Source organism: Cyanistes caeruleus, unplaced genomic scaffold (genome assembly GCF_971803275.1).
Source record: "Cyanistes caeruleus unplaced genomic scaffold, bCyaCae1.hap1.1 HAP1_SCAFFOLD_225, whole genome shotgun sequence".
NCBI lineage: Eukaryota > Metazoa > Chordata > Aves > Passeriformes > Paridae > Cyanistes > Cyanistes caeruleus.
Genome location: NW_028256008.1, coordinates 98,165 through 114,662, shown reverse-complemented (window position 1 = coordinate 114,662; position 16,498 = coordinate 98,165). Strand labels below are relative to the sequence as shown.

The 16,498-nt window shown below is 50.7% G+C and overlaps 1 protein-coding gene across 1 annotated transcript in view; it reads left to right on the top strand.

The window, feature by feature from the left end:
- The first annotated feature begins 3,341 nt into the window (after nt 1-3,341).
- LOC147645585 (serine/threonine-protein kinase PAK 3-like) overlaps nt 3,342-16,498 on the top strand; it is a 79,794-nt gene continuing 66,637 nt past the window's right edge. The window contains exons 1-15 of the mRNA XM_086874452.1: nt 3,342-3,575; nt 5,238-5,275; nt 5,717-5,848; nt 7,331-7,465; nt 7,738-8,079; nt 8,520-8,609; nt 9,009-9,186; nt 10,202-10,265; nt 10,962-11,010; nt 11,389-11,501; nt 12,094-12,211; nt 12,635-12,734; nt 13,199-13,395; nt 14,746-14,883; nt 15,993-16,134. Of these exons, the coding sequence (XP_086730578.1) occupies nt 3,497-3,575; nt 5,238-5,275; nt 5,717-5,848; nt 7,331-7,465; nt 7,738-8,079; nt 8,520-8,609; nt 9,009-9,186; nt 10,202-10,265; nt 10,962-11,010; nt 11,389-11,501; nt 12,094-12,211; nt 12,635-12,734; nt 13,199-13,395; nt 14,746-14,883; nt 15,993-16,094 (1,875 nt within the window). The 5' untranslated portion in view covers nt 3,342-3,496 and the 3' untranslated portion in view covers nt 16,095-16,134. The remainder of the gene's footprint in view (nt 3,576-5,237; nt 5,276-5,716; nt 5,849-7,330; nt 7,466-7,737; nt 8,080-8,519; nt 8,610-9,008; nt 9,187-10,201; nt 10,266-10,961; nt 11,011-11,388; nt 11,502-12,093; nt 12,212-12,634; nt 12,735-13,198; nt 13,396-14,745; nt 14,884-15,992; nt 16,135-16,498) is intronic.

The window sequence follows — 16,498 nt, the reverse complement described above, 5'->3', positions numbered from 1 at the left end:
CCAGGGTCCACCAGGACCCCCAGAACCCCATCCCACCCTCCCCAACATCCTTCAAACCCCTTCCCAGCCATCCTAAGCACCTCAATCCCTTCCCCAGTTTAAACCAGGCCATCTCAAACTCCCTCCCAGTTCCTCCCAGCACACCCCAATCCCCCTCTGGGCCCCCCCAGTGCCTCCCCCGCTGCCCCCGGCGCTGTGGGGGCCGGGCCGTGCCCCAGTGCCGGCTCAGGGGGTGCTCCAGGCTGCCGTGCTCCACCTGGCAGCTGGAGCTGAGCCCGCATTGCCGGGGGCGGTTTCCAGCAGCACCAGGAGCTGCTGGCTCCAGTCCCCGCTGGGGAGCACGGCAGTGGCCAGCACGTGGCCCGAGAGCTGCTGCTGGCCCTGGGAGCAGCTCAGCTGGATGTGGGCAGGGGAGAAATCCATCAGGGAGCAGAGCAGGCGGGCGGGGCCGGGCTGGGAGCTGGAGGGCACCAGCGAGATGGACACGCTGGGATGGGCACTGGGAGAGATGGGAGAGGAGTGGTGTGAGTGAGTGGTGTGTCATTGGGAGGGACTGGGAATGGACTGGGAGGGACTGGGGTGGCACTAAAAGAGATGGGAGCAGATACTGGGACACTGGAAGAGAGCGTGGAGGTCTGGGAGTGAAGTGACAATGAACTCGGAATAGACTGGGAATGGGCTAAAAAGGAGTGGGAGGGACTCTGGGGCCTCTGGGAGGGACTGTGGTGGCACTGGGCGGGACTGTGGTGGCACTGGGCGGGACTGTGGTGGCACTGGGCGGGACTGTGGTGGCACTGGGAGGGGCTGTGGTGGCACTGGGAGGGACTGGGAATGAAGCGCGCGGCACTGGGTGGCCGAGTCCAGCGCGGGGCTCTCGGCTCTGTGGATCTGCCCGGCAACAGATGAGTCATCAGAGAGACGCGCTCTGATTGGCTGAGGGGCGGCAGATCCATGGAGGGGCGAGATGGACAGGCAGGGTCACTGGGAGTGACTGGGATGGACTGGGAGAGGCTGGGATGGACTGGGAGAGGCTGGGATGGACTGGGAGAGCTACGGGAGCCACTGGGAGGGACAAGGGGCCCCGGGGATGGGCACAAGGAAGGCTGAGGGCTCTGGGGTGATTCCCAGGGAGGTTTGCAGGGACACGGCCGGGCCCCTCTCTGTGCCCCGCGAGCAGCGGCCCGGACAGAAAAGTTCAGGAGCGGGAGGAGGCGTTTCTCAAGATTGATTTTAATCCTCATTCTCCTGGTCTGATTTGCTCAGTTTTAAGCTCAGTTCATTTCCCCATGTCTGGGGATCTGTGCCCCTGATGGTGATCCCTGAGTGACCTCTCCCTGCCCTTGTCCCGACCCACGAGGACTTGGATTTGTTTCAGTTCAGTGGAATTCATGGTGATTTGGGGGGAGCTGGAGCAAAGCAGCTGGAAAGCACAGTGGGCATGAGAGGGACTGAACCAGGGCAGGAGTTGGGGCTGCCTTGAGTGAGCTCTCAGTGTGAACCTTCATGGGGTCTTTAAGGAAATTTTGTTGAATTTTTATATTCATTATTAAAAAGCAGGGTCACAAGTGGAGCTCCACTTTCAGCTTGAAATGAGGGGATGGAACGTGGGCACTGGAACTTCTGTAACCTCAAGTTGTTCCTTTTTGCTGGACACTTCAGCTTTGGCAATCTGAAGCCCTTCAGCAGCAATGCCTCTGCCACCCCCTGGTTTCTGGCTCAGACCCAGCTCGCAGCTTGGACAAGGTCTGGGCTTTGTCCTCTTGAGCTTCAGGAGCCTCCCGGGAAGCACCAGCCCTCCCCAGCCCACCCTTGGTAGCACTTTTTCTTTTCTCTCTGCTGACGATTTTATCCCCAAAACTGCTGTGGGAACGTTGTATCCAAGCACATCCTCCAGCGCTGCACTTTCCTCCTGTGAATTCCCTGTGCAGGGAATGTGTCTGTGCTTTTCCCTGCTCTGTTCACTGACAAACAAACCTGAGCCCGTGGGACTGTCAGAGCTCCTTCATGCCATGAAATCAGGTTGTGTTTCTCATGGCATGTTCTGGAGGAGCTTTTCTTGGTGTGTCTTGTGCTGCTGGAAATGACACAAGAGCCAGGAGGGAACAGAAGCTGCTGCTGCCCGTTGGCTCAGGGCCAGGGAACCAAGTTGTGCTCCCGGGCAGTTGGGCCCTGCTGGAAGCAGAGCCGCGTTTCCCTTGAGCAGCTCAAGCTTGTGACAGCTCCAAACAGGAAACCTCAGCAGAAAACTCTTCCTCCAAACTCAGCTGCTTTCCCTCCTGCAGCTGTTTGGGAAAGAGCCTCAAAGCACAGACTCTGCTGGGAGCCATTGGTGCATTTCCTCCCTCCCGGCAGCAGCAGCTCCTGAGCCCTTCACGGGCTCCTGGCCCTTCCCAAACCCTTCAGCTCCCTTGGAACTCTCAGCAGTCACTAACATAGGTATTTCTTTCATATTTAAACTGCATTTAAACTTCTCTTTTTCTCTCCTCTCTATCTTTTTAATCTCCTCTTTATCTCCTTTAATCCCGTCAGCACCAGTAGGATGGGGCTGGAGTCTTGGGGTGGGTGTGGGATGAACTGAGGATCCAGCAGAGAAGGGCAAGGCAGAGGGGAGAGGACTCAGCCAACCCTTCTCCTGCTCTCTCCTCCCCCAGGCTCCAGCTAAAGCAAGTCAGACTGGAAAGGATCCCACAAATGCTGTGTTCTCCTCCCTCTGAGCTTGGCTGGGGATCCTCAGCTTCAGCCTGGTGCAGTGGCTGAGATTCGCTAATTTGAGATTTTTGGCTAATGCACTAAATTGAAGAGGTTTATTATTACTTAATCACCTTTCACCTTTGCCAAGTTCTGCTGCACTGTGCCTGCTTTTCACCCAATACACTGCTAGCTCACCTACACACATGTGCTTCTTAGGATAATATTTAGATTCATAGCTTACTCTATAAAATCACACAATTACAGTTGAAATCTCTCCACCATCTCACTCATTGCAGTTTCTTATTTACTTATGGCATATTCTTACTTGCAGCTATAGGAACATAAGCTTATGAATTCTCTGCTCAGCGTCTGTGAACCTTTAGCATTGCATGAACCCAAGCTCCTTCCAAGGCTGTCAATCAAACCCTTCAGTATCTGTGGAAGTTTCTGTCTTTCCATTTCCCACAGCCCAGCAAAGGATTTGTGACACTTTGTGACAGAGGAGAACCTGCCAGGCAATTTTGTGTTTGCTGTAGGGAAGGTTGGGTTGCTCTGCATCAATTCCCAGAGCAGCGCAGAGCATTGGCTTTGTGATGTCAGGGCATGGATGCCACCTTGTCGTGGTGACATCCCAAGGTTGCCTTGGTGCACGGAAGGCCTCAGGGTCAGAGCAGCTCTTGGGCTTGCTCAGTGCAGGAGCATCCTCCTGCTTGAGGCATTTGTCAGTGGGCAGCTGCACACTGACAGGAGCCGTGATTGTTTTTGTAGTGGAGCAGAGTGTGCAAACTGGCACAGCAGTGCTACAATGATGGAGCAGCTCGCTGTTGCCGTTTGCACCATTTATGGCATCGCCTATGCCGGCTATTACCTCACCAACCTGGCACGTAAGTAGAGGTTTTCCCTGGCTGGAACCTGAGCTGGCTTTTGTAGGTCTCCCTGCTCTTTCTTAGTGACCGGGTTGCTATTGAAACACAAAGACCATGAGGATGCCCCTGGTTTGGTAAAGCTCCTGTCAACACCTTCAGCAAAACACGGGGTGTCTGTAGCCAGGGGGCTGTGGGCAGCATTTGCAGGGCTTCTGTTCCCTCCACGGGAGAGCCTGTGGCAGCAGAGTCTGGCATTTCCTCACTTTGCTGGCTCAATCTCTTGGGGTGACTTTACTTTTAAGATAGCTCTGAGAGCTCGGGAAGCTGAAACTGCTGGAGGCTGATGGGAGTTTTTTCTCCTGACTAATTCCTGGCCATGGGTGAGAATTGGCAGCGGTTTTAACTATTGAGAAGTGAGATCAACCTGTGAACACCACCTGAAGATGTGAGGCCGGGAATTTCTTGCTCTCTTTGGTTTCTGGCTTCTGACGAGGTCACAGGGCTCTGTCTCGGCCTCCTCCCCCCCTCCAGGCCGGACAAGGCTGCAGAGGGCGGGGTGGGGGGAGAAACGGAGCCGGCCAGCCTGACTTGGTTTGCAGTTTCTGCCACTGAACTGAAACCTGACACCATCAACATCTGCAGCTTTAGCAAGATTTTAACTCTTTTACTACCTGCATGAGACTTGCAGATTAATCCTTTTTTTCCAGAGAGAGAGAGAGAGGGAGTGATCAACCATCAACCCATCCAAGAAAGTGAAGAAAAAAATTAACTTTAGAGGGGGAAGAGAAATAAGGAGATGCTTTAATAAGCTGAAATATTTTTCTGTTAAAGCTATGGAGATGGACAGTAGTGTTCTGAAAAAAACTCCTTTAATTCATGACAGAGTATATTGGGAGGAATGGAGTGTTTCCAAGTGTGGATTTTGAGCAAATGATGAAGTAGTTGTGACACTGTGAGATGCTGGAACAGAGGGGGAGAAGTAATAGTTGAAGATTTGTGGCTTTTAAGAAGCAAAAAGAAAACTTCTGTTTCCAGGAGGGCTCACAAAAACAGATAAAGAGAACTTTTGCCTTTGAATAACTCATTCATAAAAATGACATCCCTGGACTCATGACCCATAACACATCTCAGAGTGATGGGAAATAGGAGGAGACAACTGATGGCAGATTTCCGGGCAGCTGGCATCAGAGAAATAGAAAGCTATGAAGAAAAATAGTTTTCTTGTGAAAAACTCCATAGATAGCAGAAGAAGACTTCTGTTTCTCTACAAAGACTGATGAAAAGACTCTAGCAGGAATTGGGGCTGTTTTAAACACCAAAATTCTAAAGTTTTTTGTCCCTATGTTGTCATGTAAACAAGGGAATGATTGGGTAGTGGGGGAGAAAAGGGTTGTTCTGGAATTTTTATTCTGGTTTCTTATTCTTGTACTTTTTGTTAATGAACTTCCTTTATTCCATTTAAGTTTTCAGCCTGTTTTGCTCTTGTTCTAATCCATATCTCACAGCAAGAAATAAGTAAGTTTTCTAGTGATTTTTTAGTTGCTGCTTTAAACCACACCAGTCAAGCAGGACACCTTTGAAAATGCAGACTGGGAGATCTTCTCAGATGCTGTTCTAAACAGGCCATGGTTCTCTCCTCTTTTCTCAAAGAATTTGGTTTATTTTCCTTGCCCACTGCAGGTCATCTGACCCGTGTGTTCAGAGGTGCCGATCCTGAGGTGAGTCAGAAAGGAACATTTGATGCTCCTGGTGTTTCAGAATTGTGCAGGGAACTGTGAGCTTGGCCTGTGGCAGTAGAGTGCAGAGGGCCAGCTGGGTGGGCTGAAAGAAGATCCATTTCCATGTTTACAACAGCAATAGCAAAGGCATTGTTGGCTATTTCCTAATTTTCCATTGCAGAGCTTTAAAAGAACTCAAAGCTCAGATTTGCAGTGAACGTTGCTTGCTGATAGTAGCCAGGGTGAACTCTCTAATTCAGAGCTATTTGCAGTATGGCTGAATTAACCCATTTTAATTTAGTTGGAGAGACTTAGAATCCCATTGCTATCAAAGCTGATGATTTGTGCTTGGTAGAGCTGGTTGTAGAAATCGAGCTGAAGAGAAATAAGGTTCTAAATGATAGGGAGCTGCCTGTCCCTAACTCCACCATCTGTCCACAGAGCCCAGAAGCAAGAGCAGACTCTGCTGTGGCTCCCTCTGCTCCTGGAGAAGAGGCCAAAGAGGAGCAAAATGAGCAAAAGCACCACGAGCCTCCAGCTGTGGTCACAGCCCAGCCTGACCATGCCCAGACAGTAAGTGCCAGTGCTGGGTGCTGCTGTCTTTAGTGCAAGGCAGAGCTGCAAGTTTCTGAGCAGCCAGCACTTGCTGTTGCTGGCTGAGGATGCTGAGTGCTGGAGTCCTGCCAGCACCCAGCCATTCCCCCATCCCGTGGCAGCTGGAAATTGGGCTTTGAGCCGTCGTGCTGAGGCCCCAAAGCGCTGCTGCCTGCGGGTGAGCAGCTGGCTGCTTGGCTCAGGGAAGCTCTGTCTCTTGGCTTCTGCCAAGCCATGGCCAAGGGCTCACACGGCATTTCTGGGGCTCACAGGGCCTGCTTTGTTTGCTGTCCCTTTTTGGAAACCTCTGGATGACCTGGAGAAGTGTTCTGCAGTTTTCTGGAGTAATTCTTCACTTCTGCAGAGTCTTTTAGGCCACCTGTCTTTTGGCTTTTGATAAGCTGCAAGGAGATGATTGTGTTGTCCATGAAGCTGTGGCCGGCCATTCTTGTCCTGTGTGGCCAAAGAAACAAACTGTGTAGTTCTGAACCCTTCTTCTGAGGCAAAATCCACAAGTGGCAAGTTTCTCTTGATACGTTTTGTGGTGAAGTCTGCAGCTTTGGAAACTGCATTGGAGCCTAGTGTGGGGGCAAAGCTGCAAGTCCTTGAGTGCTGTCTTGTGTTGCTAAGAACCCCTTTAGAGATGGTTGTTTTTTCTCCTCAGAGCTGTTTTCCTCCTCCTGCCTCTTCTGTCCTGACACTCCCTGTTTAACCTCTAAATTTCTGCCTGTCTTAGTGAGGTGGGACAATTCCATGGTTTAGGTGGTTTTTGGTGACTTTGGTCATACATGTATTACATGACCCATGGCTTCCTTCATTGGCATCCCTAGGGGTGTGTCAATTAATTTGTTGGTGGGGCCTTTTGAGGATCTCTGTCAGTGCCACTCAGAATTCTCAGCTGACAAAAGAGGGAGGAGAAACACCTTGGTCCTCTTCCATATCCTGAGGTGGCCATAGAGGCTCTCTGACCTGCAGCAGAGGATCCAATTGCACACATCCTTGTCTCCTGAATGAGCAGGATTTCTAACAAGAGTGTAGATGTCAGAAGGGCAGGAGTGGCAGTGCAGGCCTGAAAAGAACATGAACTCCAGCAGTGTCTCTCCCAAGGGCTGAGCTCACCCAGGAAGCCCCTGCAGAGCCAGGATGGAGCTGTGGGACAGGGCTGGCTGTCAGTCACTATGGAGAAACAAGCAGGACACAGCAGAAGGGGAGGGAGGCCCTTGAGAAATGCCCCACATTTCCTGTCAGCTGCCCAAGAGTCTGTTGGAGATTCAGTGCCAGATGGGCCCTGATTGCACTGCCAGGGTCACTTTGGAATCTGTGCTTCCCCACGGGCAGAGAACAAGGCAGGAGAGCAGCAGCACAGAGCTTTGGGAACGTGGGAGCCCATCAGTCTTTGAGTCTTGGCCCACAAATGTTGGATGAGAAGTTGAAGCCCATCTTCTCTTGCTTTCTCTGCAGGTCCATCCAGAGAAAGAGCAGGAGCAGATTGTTTTATCAGGACAGCCGTGCCAGCCTGAGGGAGAGCTGTTCCCAGCCCAAGAGCAGGAAGAGCAGCTGGGGCAGCAGGTGGAAGAGCCACTGGAGAATGGCCAGGTAAGGCTGACTCAGCAGGGGACAGAGTGAAGGGCAGGAAGAGGGGCATAAAACGCAGCTCTTGGGACTGAGCAGGCCACGAGTGCCAGAGGCCCTGAAAGCAAAGAGCCTCTGCAGAGATCAGCAGCGGGACAGGAGGTTACAGTGGAAGCAGAGGTGGGTAGGGAAGCAGAAAGAAGTGACTGAATGAGTGTGATTTTGAGGCTGAAACTGAGGAAGAAGCTGAGCCTGATGGCAGCTCCCAGGCACTTGCTCTCCATTTGTGTGTACAGAACATCGAGGCAGAGCCCCAGGCAGAGCTGCCCGAAGCTCCGAGGGCCATCATGGCAGTGAAGAGGAGGCCTGAGGAAGACAGAAGCATCGCAGAGGAGATGGATCTCCCATGGCAGAGAGAAAATCAAGAAAACCAGGTGAGTGAAAGAGTGGCAGACACTCCACTCACAGAAATTCCTCTCTGTCATTCTTCTCAGGCCTCCGAGGAGGAGCTTCTGGCAGAGCTGCAGGAAACTGAGGCTAGGATCAGGGCAAGGGAGGAGAGGCTGGAGGAAGAAAGGAGAATAATCGAAGAGAAATTCCATTTCCTCGTTCAGCAGCAAGAGGCTCTAGAAAATCGAGTGAGTGAAAGAGCGACAGGCACAGCAGTCACTGCAGTCTGGTGCTTTCTGCCCTTCTTGCCTTTCCTCTGCAGAGCAGCAGGGGGCTGGGCTGATGCCTCTCAGTGCCATCCTGCTGTAGTGTCTATCCCAGCTGCTTGGAAGGACATTTCCTGCTGTGCTCAATCTCAGCTGCTGCCCTGGACAGTGGCACCAGTCATTTGCCCCTTTTGCCAGCACTCATCTCAAGGGATTCCTGCTGGCCTGCTCCTGCTCTCCTTGTTTCTTCAGGGCTTTTTGCAAGTGAACACAGTCCCCCAGACAGATTTGGAATACAAGCTGCAAGCTGTCTGTATCCCTTGGTGAATCTGCTGCTGTCCTTCCCTTTGCTCACAGTCAATGAGCCTTGGCACACAGGGACAAGCTGTGGTCTCTGACTGCTTTGTTCTCTTTGACTTGAGGTGGACGTGTTGATATCTCACCTGGCAGCCTGCGAAGGCTTCCAGCAAATGCCGGCTGATGAAGAGCCCCAAGGTCGGCGGGAGGCACAGGTACTGTCCCAAGCACAAGTGCTGCAGGCTGAGCACCTTCTGAAGATGGTGCAGGAAAAGAGGACTGAGGGGGAGGAGCTCCAGCATTAGAACAAGGAGCTGCAAATGTGTCTGCAGCCCTTGGAGGGGGAAAGGGATCCTTGGGAGGAAGTGGAATGGTCGTTGTTGCAGTCATCCTTCAGAAAATCCAGGAAAATGGAATATAAAACTGGCCATCAACTTGATTAAAACCAACCTTGGGTTTTGACCATTTGGTTCCAGAAGTGGGCATCCAAAAAATCCAGTTGATGAGCTTTGCATGTGGCTAACAGCAACTTCCTAAGGGCTTGCATTTGAAAAGGGAACTCGGGGTAATCTCTGCCAGCCAGCTTTCTGACACAAACTCCTTTCTTCTCGCAGATCTACACAGGCTCTTCCATTCAATCTGCTGCAGCAGCAGCAGCAGCAGCAGCAGCATCTAAAGGAGCCTTTGTTGCCCAAGCTGAGCAGTGGAGCCGGGGCAGTTTGTCCATTTCCAGCAGTGACACATCTGCTGCTCAGCTCCAGGAGAGCCAGGGAGACTTCGTGGAGCAACTGAGTACGTCTGGTGTATTTCTTGTCTGAGGGACAGTGTATTGTGTGCACGTGCCAGCAGAGCTGTAGCAAATGATCCTCCTCACTTTGGTGTCCCAGAGACATTTAGGACTCCCCACAGGAACTGCTGTGCTCTGAGGCAGCGAGAGAGCGCTCTGGCTGTTCCTGCTGCCTCTGAGGGCAGCTTGGACTGGCTCGGCTTTGCCTGGCATTCCCTTGCCACTAAAGGCAGAAGCAGGAATTGTTCTTGGATCAGCAGGAGGCTGTGGCCCAGCAAATGATCTATGCAAGTCCTGTGTGCTAGTGGCCAAACTGAACAGAGTATTTGATTCTGAAATTCTCCTTAGACTCCAGACTTCCCACCAGTCATCAGAACCAAAAGACTTCAGAGATATTGATTGGTTTTGGGGTTTTGTCTTTTTGTTGTGGTTCTGGTTTTAGTTTTCAGATTTTATCCTTTTTTAGTTTCTGATTTGGGGTTTTTTGGAAGAGTTTGTTTTTTCTCCACCCTGAAAGAGCTGTTCTGACCCATGTGTCTTACTGGTGTCATTTTTAGGACTGTTTTTATTGCGTCTACTATATCTACAAGGTTTTTATGAGAATGCTGTATTTTTGTCAGTGAGGACTCCTTTGAAAGTACATCAGGTGACAGCAAAGAGAGCGAGAGATGTTTTCATTGGGCCCACAATGAAGAAACAGATATTTGCTACAAGCTTGACAGGGGCTCAGGCTGGCTGTGTCTTCTTGCCATTGCTTGTCAGTGCTCATGCTTGGCCTTTGCCAGCCTTGTGCTGTGCCCTGCTGTGCTCTCTGCGCTTCATTTCCTTCCAAGGACTGGACAAAATCAGTCTCTCTGCTGCCCATTTGTACTGCACAACTGCCTGTCTTGTTGCTGCTGTGCTTGCTGCCCAGCTGACCACAGAGGGTTCAGAGCCCCAGACAGCGGGGCTGCCTTTGGCATCTCCTGCAAGTTCGGATCTCTGCCTGAAAGTCAGCATCTTGCATTTTGTTTCCCTCAGGGAGAATGGTGAACAAGGAAAATCCCATCACAAAATACATCGAACTGGAAAGTCTTGGCAGCGGGTGAGTCCAACCACAGTCACTTCTACACAGCCACGGGCCAGGTGTTTCCCTGGGGGAATATCCATCAAGTGGGAAGTCAGACAAGTTGTCCACATGTTTAGACAGCGGGCTTAGTCTGCCCCATCTCTCAGTACTGGCCAGAATTTGTCAAGTGTGCTCAGAAGGCATTGTCAAAGACATCTCCATGCTGCCAAGGTCTTGCCTGCAGCAAGGAACAGAACCTGGGAGATCTGCTTGTCTCTCAAGTGTGGGACAGCTCAGGATTCATTTCCTTCGCATTTTTGGATGTCTCCAAATCATCTGGCCACACTAATGAAAGGAGAAGAATCTTGCTTGCCTGAAAGCACAACCTACCCCCAATGAGAGCTGTCAGATAACAGTTCTCAGGAACATTTCTCTCCAAGAGTTTGCTAAAGGAAATACTCCGTGCTCAGGATTAGAATTGCACAGTTTAGAAGCTGATAGCCGAGATGAAGGAATAAGCTGCCTTTTGGAGCTGAGGCAGTAAAGCCCAAGGCTTCAGGAACAGGCCCAGTGCCCAGGCACTTGAGGGGAAAATGCATCATCTGCCTTCTGGCAGACTCCTCCTGCAACCTGCAGCTTTTAGGCATTTACAGCAGAGCTCTCCTGTCTGGACTGGCTTCCACTGCAAGATCTAAATGGCTTCTCCTTTCTTTGCTGCTGTTTTGTTTCTAGGGGTTTTGGAGAGGTTTCCAGAGCACTTGACATTGCAACAGGAGGAGAGGTAAATGTCAACAGCCCCTGCAGCCTCTGCTGCTCTCCAGGCCTTTCCCCACTGCTGACAGCTGTGGCTGGAGCTTTGAGTAGAGCTGTGCTGAAAAGGCACAAGAAGCACAGACTGGAGCCAGCCTGCAAATTGCACTTGGAACAGGCTTTGTGGACAAGGCAAATCGCCAGTGGCCACGTGTCCTGTAACTGACCCCCAAGGGAGCAGAGAAATGGGCTGTTGGAATGTCACTCCCTAATTACTCCAGTGATGAGGTCTAATCACAAGGCACTTGGGCACAGCTTGGCTGTGCCATTCCAAAATCACTTGCTCCATGTGTGTTGTGGTCTCATGCTACCAATTTTCTCAAATTACTCCTTTTCAATGTCATTTGAGGTGGCCATCAAGAAAATAAATGTGCAAGGAGTGAGTAGGAAGATACTAACCATGAATGAAATCAGGATCATGGAGAGCAATAGGAGTCCCAGGATCGTGAATTACTTAGCCAGGTGAGTGGTCACGGTCCTATCTCTTGAATGTTTGTTTACATACTACAAGCATGAGAGCTTAAAAACCCACTTTGGTCACTGGCAGGAAATAGAGTTGTTAATGATTATTTCTCTACTTATCTCCAGTGGATGGGAAGAGACTGCATTTTGTCTGCATGAATCCACCCTGGCAAATGCAGACTGAAAATTGTTCAAAACCCTGCATCAGCCCTATCTTAAGAATTCAATACCTTCTAAGTTCATTGCCTCCACAGTTCTTTGGGCTTGAGTTTTTCAAGTTTCTTAAATGCTGATGAACCATCCAAGAGAGGATTGCCCTTGCATTGTTGCCCCTCTTTTCCATTGCTGTGCATGCCAGGAAGACTAGGTGCTTATTTCCAGAAATGCCATGCGTGACAGGTTTTTTATCTGGGCTCTTCCTAAACTGCCTTTCTCCTTGAGACAGCACAGACTGCAAACACTGCACAGCCTAGAGGCAATGTCTATGCCTTTACTTCTGCCCTTGTCTCTAAGGGACCCAGAAACAAGACTCAAGCAAAAAACCAACCTAGCCGTGCATGTTCACCTGCATGGCCTTGTTTCCTTTTTTCAGCTACCTTGTGCATGAGGAACTCTGGTTGGTGATGGAGTACATGGACGGAGGCACTCTGAGAGATCTCATCGACGAGATTCAAATGTCTGAAGGAGAGATTGCAGCTGTCAGTCGGGAGGTCAGGGATCCCATCTGTGCTTCCAAGGCCTTGAGCTGCATTGTCTGGGAAACAGGGGCTCAGAACAGGAGTGATTTCATGGGCCAGGCTTGGTTTCTGTGTTGCTGCTAGGCTATGGGCAAGCAAGAGCATCTCAAGGGAACTGTCTGCCAGTGCCCCTACACTCACTGGACTCACTTCCTGTCCTCTTAACCCCTGCTCTTGTATTCTAGCTCTGTCTCTTGCATTGGCATTTGCAGTTCTCCACTGAGAAAGGTGCTGCTCTGCTACTGTGGGAGCAGCAGGCTCTTGCTCTCAATGGCGCTGTGTTCTGCCATTCCTCCCCATTCCCCTGCAAAGGGAACCTTCCACAGCTGTTTCCTTGCTTGTGCGATGAACTCACAGCACTACTTTTTGCCCCCCTGGTTCTCTTTTCTCTCTCAGTGCCTGCAAGGACTGGATTTTCTTCACTCCAACCACGTGATCCATCGAGATGTCAAGAGCAACAACATCCTTCTCAGAACCGACGGCTCTGTCAAGCTGGGTCAGTGTATTCTTGCTCAGCTTCAGCCTTCCAGGAATGGGGGGTGTGGGGCTGCTTTCAGTGACTGCCAGCTCCCCAAAAATGCTGCTGCTGGCAGTGCAGGGGTCCCCCCTGCTGTGGGCTGAAGGCACAGTTGCAGGGTGCACACAGCTATGACAAGGAACCACAAGCAGCCAAGAGTGCTATTGCTCTGTGTGGGTCTGTGTGTGTTCCTTCCAGAGGGAGGGAGCTGCAATCTAAACCTTCAGGGGAACAAAAGGCACTGCTGGAGGAAGTGTAAGAAATGGGGGGATGTTTGAAGTAGCCAATTCATATTTCCTTGGCTAAAGCCCTAAGGAAAGAGAGCAGGGAGTGTTGTCCAGGAAATTCAACTGCACATTCTCAAACTTCCACTGGGGAATTCTCTGGCTTGGTTTCCTAATTGAGAGTATTAAAATTAAAAGAGTATTTTGCTTTCTCCTCAGCTGATTTTGGCCTTTCTGCTCAGCTCACCCCTGAGCAAAATCAGCGGTGCTCGGTGACCGGGACTCCTTGGTGGATGGCACCTGAAGTGGTGAAGCGTCAACCATATGGCCCCAAAGTGGACGTGTGGTCTTTTGGAATTGTGGCAATTGAAATGGCCGAACAAAAAACTCCTTATGACAGTTTCACTGCTCAATCGGTAAGGAGCAAATACTCTCTGATCCCGCTGTCTTTCTCACCTGTCCCCTGTTCTCTGCTCACTGCACAAAATCCCATGGCCATCTGCTGGAAGTACTTCCACCAAGGCCCCTTCTACAAATGGCCCTGCAGCACATCAGCATCTGCTGGAGCTTTGGTTGCAGCACTGGGGGAACTCAAGCCTTACCTCGCCCAAACCATCTCCATTCTCAGGCAGCATTTTGCTTTGCCTTACAAGTCGTTCCAGCCCTTTTGGCTGTGTAGATGGCCCCAAGAATAGGAAACAAGCATCTCAGAGCTGCTGTTATCTTTCCAGAAATAAAGCAAAGAAACTCAAAGCAAACCAAGTTTCTATAACAGTGCTTTTGAGAGAAGAAGTGCAGCCCCATTCTTCTCACAGGGAAACTTGCCTGAAACCTGGAGATGAGGCTGTAAAGCCAGAGTCTCTTCTGCTTCTTGTGCAGTGCTGCTGAGACACTCAGTGACCACCTTCTTTCCTAACCCAAGCCACTTTCTCCATATCACCAAGCTGGAGCCTGGTGACGGGGAGAGCCTGCCAAAACCTCCTGTTTGTTTCCTGGCACTTTCTGGGATGGGCACAGCGTTAATGCATTGACTTGAGAATCCAACCAGCACAGGCTTACCACAGGGATGACACTTCTGATTTCACCATGAATATTTTCCTTTTGCCACATAAGGGAACCTGAAATTTTCAGAGTGCTGAGAGACAGAGCTGCAGGTGGCTCCTGTGTGCCCAAACAGGCATTTTCAACCCAATACATTTGTGGAGGCATCTTAATGTGTCTGTGTTGAAAATGAGATTCCAAAGGTTTGTTTCCTTCCCTGAGGAACACCTGCTGCATTTCCTTTCTTTTCTTCCAATTACCATCATTTTCAAGAACAGGACAAAAAGCCTGATGAGTTTTGCTTTATGGCAGCTGTGCTTAAGGGACCAACAAGCACTGCAGAGATTCTTTTCACATAAGAATCCTTGGAAATAGTAGAGTTAGTTAGAATAGCAAAATCCCTCTTCCAATAAGGCTGCCAAGCTGCTGGGAATCCTCCAAGAAGGAAACATGTATTTGCTGATGTAGTTGCCACTAACTAGAGCAGGCAATGAAATCAGCTGCCAAGGCAAGATCTGCTGGATGTTGGCAAAGCTGTGGCTTTGGGGCTTGGGTTTTTTCATGATACAGGAAAGTCGTCATCCAAATGCTACAGGAAAGTCATCTCTGCCTCTCTGCCAGGGCAAAAACTGCCACTGCAGAGTGGAGCTGGAACAATGGGCTCTGGGAGAGCAGTTCCAGATGGGAAAGAAGCAGGTGGAGCCTTGTGTTTCCTTTTTCTCCAGGCTAAATTCCACATAGCCACAGAAGGGACCCCACAGCTGCGGCAGCCCGAGCAATTCTCGCCTTTGCTGCGTGACTTCCTGAGCTGCTGCCTGCAGAAAGGCGAGGCGCAGCGCTGGTCTGCCAAGGAGCTGCTGCAGGTAAAATGCCAAAAGGGCTGCAGGTGAAACAGTGTCCCAGGGATGGGCTCCTCCTCCACTGAAATCCAAGGCATCAGATGAGCCCCCATCCTCCTCCCTTCCAACCTTGGTGCTGTTCAGCTGACAGTGGGGAGCAATCCTAGACTGGGCTGGGCTGGCAGGGAGTGCTGGGTTTTAGCGCTGGCTAAAATCACCAGGGCACTTACTCATTTCTTGCTGGGAGCTATGGATTAGGAGAAGGGCAAAACAGGCTTCAAACTTCAAAGGAATAACAAATTTTATTATCAGGCCCACAAGAATAAGAAAGGTCTCATCTGTGCAGTGAAAGGGTTCAATCTCACCCAGGTCATGGCAGTCACGGTGTTGGATTTCAGGCTGTGCTGGGCCCCTCTCTCTGCCCGGGAGCCGCTGGGAGGGGAGGCTCGGCCTGGAGCTGTCTCTGCACGCCGGGGAGAGGGTGTAGTGTGGGCAAGATGTCAGCAGCCGTGGCCTGGCCCAGCCTGGGGCCGGGGTCCCGCAGCCTCCATCCCCCGCCCGGGAGCCGCTGGGCTCTGGCCCGGCCTCCCCCAGGAGCACAGGCCGTGGGCGAGCAGGGCCGGCCTCACCAGAGCTCCGTTACCTTCGGGCTCCGGAAGCAAAGAGGGCCAGTGCCCGGGCTGGTGGTTTTCAAAATGTGCATCATCACACAGGCACATCTCATTTCTAAATGGTGCAAAATGTTGTCAGTTCTCAGAACTAGCCAGCCATTGGCCTGTCTCAGGCACAGAGGAAGCTCCCAGCAGCTTCTCTCAAAGAAATCACTTCCGTGCGGGGTTTCTTTCCCTAAATGTCAATTCATCTCAAACTAACACACAGGGACATGGAAAGGTCATCTAGTCTGTGTCCTGCAATGAGCAGGGACATCTTTCAAGAGATCAGGATACTCACACCTCAGATATTTCCAGGAGTGGGCCCCCTACCAGCTCTTGGGGCAACCTGTGCCACTCTTGCCCCATGCTCCTGACCTACTCTGACTCAATCCCCATTTCATTTAAAAAGTATTCCCCTGCCTTTGAAGCTCTTAGATTGGAAAATCATGCTTTCTTGTTGTTTTCATTTCCTTTCTGCAGCATCAATTTATAACATCGGCCATGCCTGGGTCCAGCCTGGCACCTCTCATCGTTGCAGTGAAGAAGTGGAAGGAGGAGGCAGGAATGCAACAATTGATTTAGAACTGTCTTCTCCATGACCAATTTAGAGTAGGACTGTAGAGTAGGATTGTAGAGTAGGACTGGAGAGTAGGATTATAGAGTAGGATTGTAGTGCAGGATGGTAGTGTAGGTTTGTAGTGTAGGATTGTAGAGTAGGATTTTAAATAAAATTTCTAAAATCTCAACTCCTTTGGAACATTTCTCTCCTTCTGACCCTGTGAGAAAGCTCAACATTTCCTCCTGAATTGTCAGTTTTTTCTTAGAGGTGGAAAGTGACATTGATGGCTTCTTTGGTACGGTTTCAAAGTGGGGAAGGCTCCTCTTCATTCATCCTCTCCAGACCACACTGCCTTTGGAATATGGCCAACTGGACAAGTTTTGCCCAGCTGTGCCATTTCTATTTGAGGCAGAAACAGCAATGGCAT